Source organism: Ranitomeya imitator, chromosome 6, assembly GCF_032444005.1.
Source record: "Ranitomeya imitator isolate aRanImi1 chromosome 6, aRanImi1.pri, whole genome shotgun sequence".
Lineage (NCBI taxonomy): Eukaryota > Metazoa > Chordata > Amphibia > Anura > Dendrobatidae > Ranitomeya > Ranitomeya imitator.
The window spans coordinates 157,428,913-157,440,935 of record NC_091287.1 but is presented as its reverse complement, the minus strand read 5'-3'; the positions used below and the strand labels follow the sequence as shown (position 1 = coordinate 157,440,935).

Here is a 12,023-nt window from a genome sequence, read left to right as displayed (position 1 = left end):
CATTGTTAGAAAGAGATGGTGGACAAGATTACATGTCACCCAGTAGAAGGGACAAATTGATGAGAAGATCTCAGTGTAAAGACTTAAGGTACCGTCACACATAATGATATCGTTGCTTTTTGTGACGTAGCAACGATATCGTTAACAAAATCGTTATGTGTGACAGCGACCAATGATCAGGCCCCTGCTGGGAGATCGTTGGTCGCTGGGGAAAGTCCAGGACTTTATTTCGTCACTGGATCTCCCGCAGACATCGCTGAATCAGCGTGTGTGATGTCTTCTCTGGTAACCAGGGTAAACATCGAGTTACTAAGCGCAGGGCCGCGCTTAATAACCCGATGTTTACCCTGGTTACCAATGTAAAAGTAAAAAAAAAAAAAAAAACACTACATACTTACATTCCTGTCACGTTCCTCAGCGTCAGCTTCCCTGCGTCCCCCAGTGTCAGCGCCGGCCGGCCGTAAAGCAAAGCACAGCGGTGACGTCACCGCTCTGCTTTCCGGCAAGCGCACTTACACAGAGCAGGGAAGCTGAGGCCGGGGGACGCGACAGGAATGTAAGTATGTAGTGTTTTTTTTTACTTTTACAATGGTAACCAGGGTAAACATCGGGTTACTAAGCGCGGCCCTGCGCTTCGTAACCCGATGTTTACCCTGGTTACTCGAGGACTTCGGGATCGTTGGTCGCTGGAGAGCTGTCTGTGTGACAGCTCTCCAGTGACCAAACAGCGACGCTGCAGTGATCGACATCATTGTCTAGATCGCTACAGCGTCGCTTAATGTGACGGTACCTTTACTATTAATTGTTCAAGACTAGCTCATAGTTTTATTTTATTGCTTGATGATTTAACTATTGTACTTTTGATTTTAAAAACTTGAATAAATAAAAGAGTCGCATGTATATTTAAAAAGGTGTTAAAAAATTGATTATTTTAATTTAGTTTTAAACATAAATGATTAGGATGAGATTGCAATTAGAAAATTACGCTTCGAAATATGATCCTACGGAAATTGCAACTTGGATCCTGGAACAAATGTAACAAAGAACACAAGTAACACCCATTTTGTCAAAATTTTTAACACAAATTTCAGAAATCACACATCAAAGTGTAGAATTTGACTCCTCAAAACTGTTTCTTGATATCAAATTAAAGCCTGCACAATTCTGAACAAAATGATGCCTCATCTCTATCAAATTCTAGCCCAAGATATGATAAAAAAAAATGTGAGGTCATACAAGCCTAAAATTCAAATTTTTTCAAAACTTTAGAAATCTACAAAAAAAAAAAAAAACTAATGAAGATAAATATTCAAAACTTATTTTTACATCACTGAAGTAGCACTTCAAAAAACACAAACTAAAATATCCTAAGGTACCAGGTTAAAAAAAAAAAAATATTTAGGGTATGTGCACACGTTGAGGTTTTTTTCGCGTTTTTTTCTGAGATAAAAACTCACTAAAAACGCATACATTATGCATCCTATCATTTAGAATGCATTCTGCAATTTGTGCACGATGCATTTTTTTTCCGCGAAAAAAACGCATCGCGGTAAAAAAAAAAGCAGCATGTTCATTAATTTTGCGTTTTTTTCACGTTTTTCCCGCAATTCGATGCATTTGGAAAAAAACGCAAAAAAAAAAAAAAAAGCATCAAAAACGCAAAAAAAAAAAATGCATGCGGATTTCTGGCAGAAATGTCCGGTTTTGTCAGGAAAATTTCTGCCAGAAATCCTGACGTGTGCACATACCCTCAGATTTGGATCACTTGAAATGGAATGACCCATGTAGGTTAAATGGAATATTAAACAAAACCCAAGATTGTATTCTTTAACCCCTTCATGACCCAGCCTATTTTGACCTTAATGACCTGGCCGTTTTTTGCAATTCTGACCAGTGTCCCTTTAAGAGGTAATAACTCAGGAACGCTTCAACGGATCCTAGCGGTTCTGAGATTGTTTTCTCGTGACATATTAGGCTTCATGTTAGTGGTAAATTTAGGTAAATAAATTCTGCGTTTATTTGTGATAAAAACGGAAATTTGGCGAAAATTTTAAAAATTTCGCAATTTTCACATTTTAAATTTTTATTCTGTTAAACCAGAGAGTTATGTGACACAAAATGGTTAATAAATAACATTTCCCACATGTATACTTTACATCGGCACAATTTTGGAAACAACTTTTTTTTTTTTTTTGCTAGGAAGTTATAAGGGTTAAAATTTGACCAGCGATTTCTCATATTTACAACACCATTTTTTTTAGGGACCACCTCACATTTGAAGTCAGTTTGAGGGGGTCTATATTACTGAAAATACCCAAAAGTAACACCATTCTAAAAACTGCACCCCTCAAGGTGCACAAAACCACATTTAAGAAGTTTATTAACCCTTCAGGTGCTTCACAGCAGCAGAAGCAACATGGAAGGAAAAAAATGAACATTTAACTTTTTAGTCACAAAAATGATCTTTTAGCAACAATTTTTTTATTTTCCCAATAGTAAAAAGAGAAACTGAACCACGAAAGTTGTTGTCCAATTTGTCCTGAGTACGCCGATACCTCATATGTGGGGGTAAACCACTGTTTGGGCGCACGGCAGGGCTTGAAAGGGAAGGAGCGCCATTTGACTTTTTGAATGAAAAATTGGCTCCACTCTTTAGCGGACACCATGGCACGTTTGGAGAGCCCCTGTGTGCCTAAAAATTGGAGCCCCCCCACAAGTGACCCCATTTTGGAAACTAGACCCCCCAAGGAACTTATCTAGATGCATATTGAGCACTTTAAACCCCCAGGTGCTTCACAGAAGTTTATAACGCAGAGCCATGAAAATAAAAAATAATTTTTCTTTCCTCAAAAATGATTTTTTAGCCTGGAATTTCCCATTTTGCCAAGGGTAATAGGAGAAATTGGACCCCAAATGTTGTTGTCCAGTTTCTCCTGAGTACGCTGATACACCATATGTGGGGGTAAACCACTGTTTGGGCACATGCCGGGGCTCGGAATTGAAGTAGTGACGTTTTGAAATGCAGACTTTGATGGAATGGTCTGCGGGCGTCACGTTGCGTTTGCAGAGCCCCTGATGTGGCTAAACAGTAGAAACCCCCCACAAGTGACCCCATTTTGGAAACTAGACCCCAAAAGGAACTTATCTAGATATGTGGTGAGCACTTTGAACCCCCAAGTGCTTCACAGACGTTTACAACGCAGAGCCGTGAAAATAAAAAATCATTTTTCTTTCCTCAAAAATGATGTTTTAGCAAGCAATTTTTTATTTTCATAATGGTAACAGCAGAAATTGGACCCCAGTAATTGCTACGCAGTTTATCCTGAGTATGCTGGTACCCCATATGTGGGGGTAAACCACTGTTTGGGCACATGTCGGGGCTCGGAAGCGAGGGAGCACCATTTGACTTTTTGAATACAAGATTGGCTGGAATCAATGGTGGCGCCATGTTGCGTTTGGAGACCCCTGATGTGCCTAAACAGTGGAAACCCCTCAATTCTAACTCCAACACTAACCCCAACACACCCCTAACCCTAATCCCAACTGTAGCCATAACCCTAATAACAACCCTAACCACAACCCTAATTCCAACCCTAATTCCAACCCTAACCCTAAGGCTATGTGCCCACGTTGCGGATTCGTGTGAGATTATTCAGCACTATTTTTGAAAAATCCACGGGTAAAAGGCACTGTGTTTTACCTGCGGATTTACTGCGGATTTCCAGTGTTTTTTATGCGGATTTCACCGGCGGATTCCTATTGAGGAACAGGTGTAAAAACGCTGCGGAATCCGCACAAAGAATTGACATGCTGCGGAAAATACAACGCAGCGTTTCCGCGCAGTATTTTCCGCACCATGGGCACAGCGGATTTGGTTTTCCATAGGTTTACATGGAATTGTAAACCTGATGAAACACTGCTGCGAAACCGCAGCGGCCAATCCACTGCGGATCCGCAGCCAAATTCTAAAGGTATGTGCACACGCTGCGGAAAACGCTGCGGATCCGCAGCAGTTTCCCATGAGTTTACAGTTCAATGTAAACCTATGGGAAACAAAAATCGCTGAATATGCTGCAGAAAAACTGCACGGAAACGCAGCGGTTTACATTCCTCAGCATGTCACTTCCTTCTGCGGATTCCGAAGCGGTTTTACAACTGCTCCAATAGAAAATCGCAGTTGTAAAACCGCAGTGAAATGCACAGAAAAACCGCGGTAAATCCGCTATAAATCCGCAGCGGTTTAGCACTGCGGATTTATCATTTACTATTTTTTTTTATTTTGATCACTGTGATATAACCTATCACAGTGATCAAAATGCACATTGGAACGAATCTGCCTACCGGCAGATTCGGCGGGCGCACTGCGCATGCGCCCGCCATTTTGGAAGATGGAGCACGGGGGGAGTGGACAAGAGCACGGGGGGAGCGGACAGGAGGACGGAGGGGAGCGGAGCAGTGTACAGGACTGATCGGAGGACTGAGGGGGATCGGTGGCGGTGGTGGTGGTGGGGGGGGGGGGGGGGGGCAGACCAGTGTTTCCAGCCATGGCCGATGATATTGCAGCATCGGCCATGGCTGGAATGTAATATTTCACCAGTTTTAATAGGTGAAATATTACAAATCGCTCTGATTGGAAGTTTCACTTTCAACAGTCAATCGGAGCGATCGTAGCCACGGGGGGGGGGGGCCCCCCCCCGGGCTGTACTACCACTCCCCCTGTCCCTGCAGATCGGGTGAAATTGGAGTTAACCCTTTCACCCGATCTGCAGGGACGCGATCTTTAAATGACGCCACATAGGCCGTCATGGGTCGGATTGGCACCGACTTTCATTACACCTACGTGGTGTCAAAGGGCGGGAAAGGGTTAACAATTGGTGCTATTGTGCATCACCTGCAATCAATGTTGAGAGCCATGTTGAGGGAATACAAGCAGGTGGAAAGTCTATATATATAATCAGAGGTGTATCTAGCGTTTCTGGCACCCGGGGCAAGAATTCATTTTGGCGCCCCCCCCTCCAAGGGCATATGCCCCCCGTCAGCCCCATCATTGCCCTCTCCTCCCCCCCCCACACACACCATTCACTTCTCTGCACATTCCCCTGCAGCACGATACACACACACACAATACTGAGACACACACATACGCACACACTCACATACACACACACACACACTCACACACATACACATTCACACACACACAATCACACACACATTCACACACACACACACATACACATTCACACACACATACATACTCACATTCACACACTCCTCTCACCTCTCCTCGCGCTCTGCGCAGCAGGTCCATCACCTTCCTCTGACACAGCCGGCCGCTGAATGATGACGTCATCCAGCGGCGCGTCTGTGTGAGAAGAAGCAGGAAGAAGACACATCATGCGGCTGGGCAGTGGAGCTGCAGGGATTTCTCCTTGCCCGCCGCAGCCACTCTGCAGGGGCTCCCCTCCCCCTCTGCACACACTGGGAGCCGGCACTCTGCAGCTTCTCTGTGCCGGCTGTCAGCTTGACAGTCGGCACAGAGAACAGCTGACTCCCAGTGCGGGGGGGGCGGCAGAATGCAGCCGCCGGGGGAGACACTGCGGACCGCCGAATTAGGCGGCCCGACTGCGCCCCCCTGCCGGCTGCGCCCGGGGCAAATGCCCCGGCTGCCCCCCCCTAGATACGCCACTGTATATAATTGTCTAAAGGTTTTTCCGTCTGTCTGTCTGTCTTGGAAATCCCGCGTCTGATTGGTCGAGGCCGCGGCACAGCGACGATGATGTCATAATGGTTGCCATGGCAACGATGATGTCATAAAGGTTGCCTCGACCAATCAGCAACGGGCACAGCGACGATGTCATAATGGTTGCCATGGCGACGATGATGTCATAAAGGTTGCCTCGACCAATCAGCGACGGGCACAGTCTGCCGCGAATTCTGGAATCATCATTGTCCATATACTACGGGCACATGCATATTCTAGAACAGGGGTCCCCAACTCCAGTCCTCAAGGCCCACCAACAGGTCATGTTTTCAGGATTTCCTTTGGATTGCACAGGTGATGCAATTATTACCTGGGCAAGACTAAAGGTACCGTCACACATAGCGACGCTGCAGCGATACCGACAACGATCCGGATCGCTGCAGCGTCGCGGTTTGGTCGCTGGAGAGCTGTCACACAGACAGCTCTCCAGCGACCAACGATCCTGAGGTCCCCGGTAACCAGGGTAAACATCGGGTAACTAAGCGCAGGGCCGCGCTTAGTAACCCGATGTTTACCCTGGTTACCATCCTAAAAAGTAAAAAAACAAACGCTACATACTTACCTACAGCCGTCTGTCCTCGGCGCTCTGCTTCTCTGGTCTGGCTGTGAGCGCCGGGCAGCCAGAAAGCAGAGCGGTGACGTCACCGCTCTGCTTTCCGGCTGACCGACGCTCACAGCCAGTACAGGAGGAGAGCAGAGCGCAGCGCTGGAGGACAGACGGCTGTAGGTAAGTATGTAGTGTTTGTTTTTTTACTTTTAGGATGGTAACCAGGGTAAACATCGGGTTACTAAGCGCGGCCCTGCGCTTAGTTACCCGATGTTTACCCTGGTTACCAGCAAAGACATCGCTGAATCGGTGTCACACACGCCGATTCAGCGATGTCTACGGGGAGTCCAGCGACCAAATAAAGTTCTGGACTTTCTTCCCCGACCAGCGATCTCCCAGCAGGGGCCTGATCACTGCTGCCTGTCACACTGGACGATATCGCTAGCGAGGACGCTGCAACGTCACGGATCGCTAGCGATATCGTCTAGTGTGACAGTACCTTAAGGAAATCCTGAAAACATGACATGCTGGTGGGCCTTGAGGACTGGAGTTGGGGACCCCTGTTCTAGAATACCCGATGCGTTAGAATCGGGCCACAATCTAGTTGTATATAAATGGTTGGCCCCACCGTGAAGCACCAAGCACATGTACTTAGTTTGAACAGTCATTCTGTGCTGACAGTCGCCTAACTCCACACATGCCAAAGCTTTACAGCACTTGGACGTAAGAAAAGCTTCCTCGGCCACTCCATTAGCACTCTCACAATCGATAGGTTGCCCAAAGGGTGAAAACATTGTGGTCTTTATTCGATCCACAGCTGCCATCTTTGTGCACCTATTAGGTTCCAAAAGCATGGCTAATTGTAGGATTAATTTTTCTAAACTAGACAAACTTTGTTTAGTTTTAATTGAATATGCTAATACTAGATTACATATCGTATACTGTACATAATGTTATATGTTTATTATATTATGAATCTTCTATGCAAAGTTAGATGTTGCATTGTAATCTCATCATTTAGAATTCTGAGGCCTCTGCCGCTGAAACCTTCCAGCATTTATTGCTGGCTTAGCGTTTCTACAGAGACTAATCAGAAATGGATAGGTGGAGCACAGCTAAACTATTAGGCTGTGTGCCCAAGTTGCATTTAAGCGTTTCTGCCGCGTTTTTCCGCTGTGGAAACGCTTAAAAAATGCTAACAAAACGCATCCTATTAATTTTAATTGCATTCTGCAATTGCTGTGACCATGCTGAGTATTTTTCCGCAGCGGAATCGCATCACGGTAAAATATGCAGCATGTTCATTATTTTGCAGAATCGCGGCGATTCCGTCGCCATATACTTGTATTGGAAAGCTTGAAATACGCAAATATTAAAAATGTTTGCGGATTTCAAGCGCATTTGCTGCAGTTTTGTAAATAGGAGCCTTTTTTTTGGTCACAACTTTATTTGTGCACAAAAACGCTTAGAAAAACGCATGAAAAACGCACGAAAAACGAGTCAAAAACCACATGCGTTTTCATTGGCAACGGTGTGCGGTTTTGATGAGGAAAAATCTGCTTCTATTCTGCAACATGGGCACATAGCCTTAATGTACAGTTACTAAGTGATTGCTTCCAATAGTGGCCAGCAGTATTGTGCAGGGTACATACAAAATTGTGTCTGCGGAGAGAATTTCTAAATCTTCTCGGTTTGCTCAAGTGTTTTATGTTCATTGTCAAAAACCAAAAGGGTGGCCATTTTTTGCAAGAAGGAATACACTACAATCTGATTTTGTTGAAGCATTTTCAATCTTTTGGGTTCCTCATATCTTTTCAATGCAGTGTGGTGAAGGTGTTTTTTTTAATATTTCTCTATAGGCCTCCCAATAAAGGCTGGAGAAAAAAAAAAAAGTATAAAAAAAAAAAAAAAGCTTTATAAGAATGCAAAGTAAAACAAGCACATAATTAAAAACACTTATAAATAGCTTTAAAATGATTAGTCCTTCAAAATAATAATACAAAAAAAACTATTGTTGACAATGTGCTCAATTCTATATAGGTGTAGTACGTGGGTACAGTGACTACACCATCCAACATTACAGCAGGTATATAGAACCCTTCAGAAAACTGCCGGAATACAGATTCCCATTAACTATAGTAAGCTGCAGCCAGAAAGTCTAGTCATTTATACTACATTTGGATTTACCTTGTCTAAAAGAAACTTGTTGCTTCCTACAGAAGCTAAAGAAAGCTTGTGAGTCCCAACAAGAACAAAGTTACTGGTGCGGACAGCATTTGGGCCTCCTGGGCTAGCCAAGGCTGAGAAGAGAAAGTTGGTAGTTATTCATCTGCCAAGCAATAGTATATTGTTTATAATTAAATGGCATGCACAAAGTAACAGAAGATTTTCTGAAACTAGCTTACCCGGTGTATGAATGTTGCTCTTCTACAAAACAAAAACAACAAAAAAATTTAGCTTTTTAAATAATCCACCCTAACGTATATTATGAGAATAAGCATTACACAATGCATGCATTTTTTCCTAAACAGTAGGAAATGCCAAACAAACTGAAAATAACAATATGCTAAACATTTCTCTTCTTTTGGTGGCATTTAGTACGATAATGAACTAAACTTTTTTTTTCCAAGGGAACCTTCCAGATAAAGAACATCCACAAGTGTCAAAAACAGTGTGATCATGTGAGCTGCTGTAGTTTTCAGATGGATCGCTAAAATGTGTTGGTAATAGTTATTGCTTCTATTGTTATGTGGTTTTGCAGGCTACTTGGACAGACAGCTTGTGCTATATAGCCAGACCACAGAAATCCTGCACCTGCGCAGTGCTAATCCTCCTTTCGACGGGAGCAATGATTTACTAATCAGGCGGCTTTCATCTGCACTCCGCACAAGTAAAAGCTTTTGTATTGAAAACAGGAGAGAACCTCCAAATAAAAACAGCGAATGTAAAGCCAGGGAGAGTAGAGCTCAATTCACTGTCTCGATGGTTGAATAAGGCCTTTCACACATATCGTAGGCACTTACACACGTAAACCCATTCAAGTGAATGCGTCTGTGCACGTCAGTGTGCTTCCATGGACCGTGCGTCAATGTGACCCACAAGTAGACATGTCCTTTCTTTTTTACTGGCAACACGGACCGCAAAACGTCTCGCACACGCATGACACACATGGAAGTCATTCGTGTGACACTCACCAGCGCCTGAGAAGCAGCAGCACAGTAAGCGCTGTTCCCCGATGCCGGGTGCTGAAGACCGCTCTCATCATACTCCCCTGCTCTGCCGGCGATCAGCTTATTAGAAATAAAATAGGGAGAGGTGAGGGATATTGTTTTTTATTTTTGTTTTATTGCAGGAGACGAGAAATTCAGTGGAATTAGGCTATAGGCGAGTATAACTTTTTTTTAAACAATGGAAAAGTGTGTTTTGTTTTATCTAATATATAATTGCCTAGAATACTACTTCCTGCAATTTGTGCCAACTTCCTGTCCGGAGATAATGTCCGGAGATAATGTCCGGAGATAAGTGACGTCAACAGTGTCCAGTGTCTGATTGGTTGCCGCCTGCTGCGAGCGACCAATCAGAAACGTGCCGTACTGTGACACACTCCGCCCGCCATTTTGGTGTGATTTTTGAATTTTTACCTCACAGCAAGTTTCTACTGCGTGGAGGCGGGCCCAGTGACGTTGCTCTTCAAGCTCCTGCCGAATTTCGTCAAAAAAATGATAATACCATTTACCAAAACTATATATATTTAGTTGTGAAGTGGTTCAGTGACATTTTCACACCAATTTTGAACTTTTGTTTGGTGTTTTCTCCATATACTGCCTATTATTCACTGACTGTTATACTGAGAGACTGCCGTTTATTAACCTCTTCTTTGCCACATTGGGTATATTGCTCTATTATTTGCCACATAAGGACATTGTCCATTATTGCCCAGCAATTTCTCTGCAATATAAACTGCCTATTTATTAATATCTGCATTCCTGCAAAGAACTATTGCCTATTATTAACTGGCTATTTTCCTACTACCTGACACTGCCTCTTATTAACCTGTTGTTTGCTACCACCACGCTTAAAGCTGTTTAGCTTAGCCAACATGAGCTCTAATAGTAAGGATACTAATGACACAGAGCCCAAAGCTGCTGATGGCGCACGTAAGATTAGGTCTGATAGAAAGTATACTAATAATGCAGAGCAAAAAGACGCCGATGCCGCACGTAAGCGCAAACAGCGTGCTAACAAGAGTACAGAGGATAGATGCAAGCGCATGGACACTGTTAAGTATACTAATGACACAGAGTCCAAAGCTTATGATGGCGCACGTAAGATCAGGTCTGATATAAAGTATGGTAATGATGCAGAGCGAAAAGCCGCCGATGCCGCACGTAAGCGCAAACAGCGTGCTAAGTCTGATGTCTTTCATCCCTCCCCTCATAAGCATGTTCATGGATCCTGTGTAACTGTACCTTAAATAACAAGAATTGTCAAGAGCTGGTGAGTGCAGCCATTTTTTGTTCTTTCTTACTATTATTTATTAATTGTATTATTCTTACATTTGAATAAATAAAGTATATATGGATTCTAGACTCCCGATTCTTTAGAATCGGGCTGCCATCTAGTTTCTAATAAAATACTTTACTGTGTCTTTACTTACAATACAATTACAGGATTAGTAATTGTGAGGTGTCTTATAGACCTTTTTCATTCCTAACAGTGGGCTTGAAGTCACCTGATAATACAAAGGTGACATCAATCCCACAAATATGAACCCCACTTGCCACCACTACAGGGCAAGTGGGAAGAGCTGGGCGAAGTGCCAGAACTGGCATAGCTAGTAGATGCGCCTTTTCTGGGCAGCTGTGGGCTGCTATTTTAAGGCCGGGGGTTGTCAATATCAATGGCTCCTTATCAGCCTGAGAATACCAGCCCCTAGCTAGCTGTCAGCTTTAACCTTTGTCAGGCTGCATAATTTTACAACGTTAACAGGCTGCAGAGGTACAATAGTACCTTCATATATACTTCCACTGTGATATTTGGCCAATATATTCTGGACCAAAACTGCAGAAATGTCACGAAATTTCAGCCCTCTACGGCTTTTCGAAAAAAATTTATTGCAATTTTAAAACGGAATAGTCACAATTGTGCCTAGTCAGCCGGACGAAGGTTAACGAAGGTTTAATGAAAAAAAATGATTTATTTAATTAAGAAAAACAGTGTGGGGACCCCTCTATTCTTGATAACCAACCTTGATAACACTGACAGCTGAGGGTTGCATTGAGTTTTGCCTGGCTGGTTAAAGGGACACTGTCACCTGAATTTGGAGGGAACAATCTTCAGCCAGGGAGGCGGGGTTTTTGGGTGTTTGATTCACCCTTTCCTTACCCGCTGGCTGCATGCTGGCTGCAATATTGGATTGAAGTTCATTCTCTGTCCTCCGTAGTACACGCCTGCACAAGGTGCAATCTTGCCTTGCACAGGCGTGTACTATGGAGGACAGAGAATGAACTTCAATCCAATATTGCAGCCAGCGGGTAAGGAAAGGGTGAATCAAACACCCAAAAAACCCGCCTCCCTGGCTGAAGATTGTTCCCTCCAAATTCAGGTGACAGTGTCCCTTTAAAAGAAATACAGGGGAAACCACATTTTTTCATTTAGGTACAGCGCAGGCGACAGGTGAGAAATACTCCCATCAGCTGCTCCTGCTGTCAC

General features: G+C 43.7%; 1 protein-coding gene across 3 annotated transcripts in view; it reads right to left on the bottom strand.

Moving 5' to 3' along the window:
• ANLN (anillin, actin binding protein) overlaps positions 1-12,023 on the bottom strand; it is a 118,200-nt gene that overhangs the window by 6,746 nt on the left and 99,431 nt on the right. For all 3 annotated transcript variants that reach the window (XM_069730227.1, XM_069730225.1, XM_069730226.1), the window contains exons 19-20: positions 8,717-8,738; positions 8,499-8,611 (exon numbers count right to left, since the gene is read on the bottom strand). In XM_069730227.1, the coding sequence (XP_069586328.1) occupies positions 8,499-8,611; positions 8,717-8,738 (135 nt within the window). The remainder of the gene's footprint in view (positions 1-8,498; positions 8,612-8,716; positions 8,739-12,023) is intronic.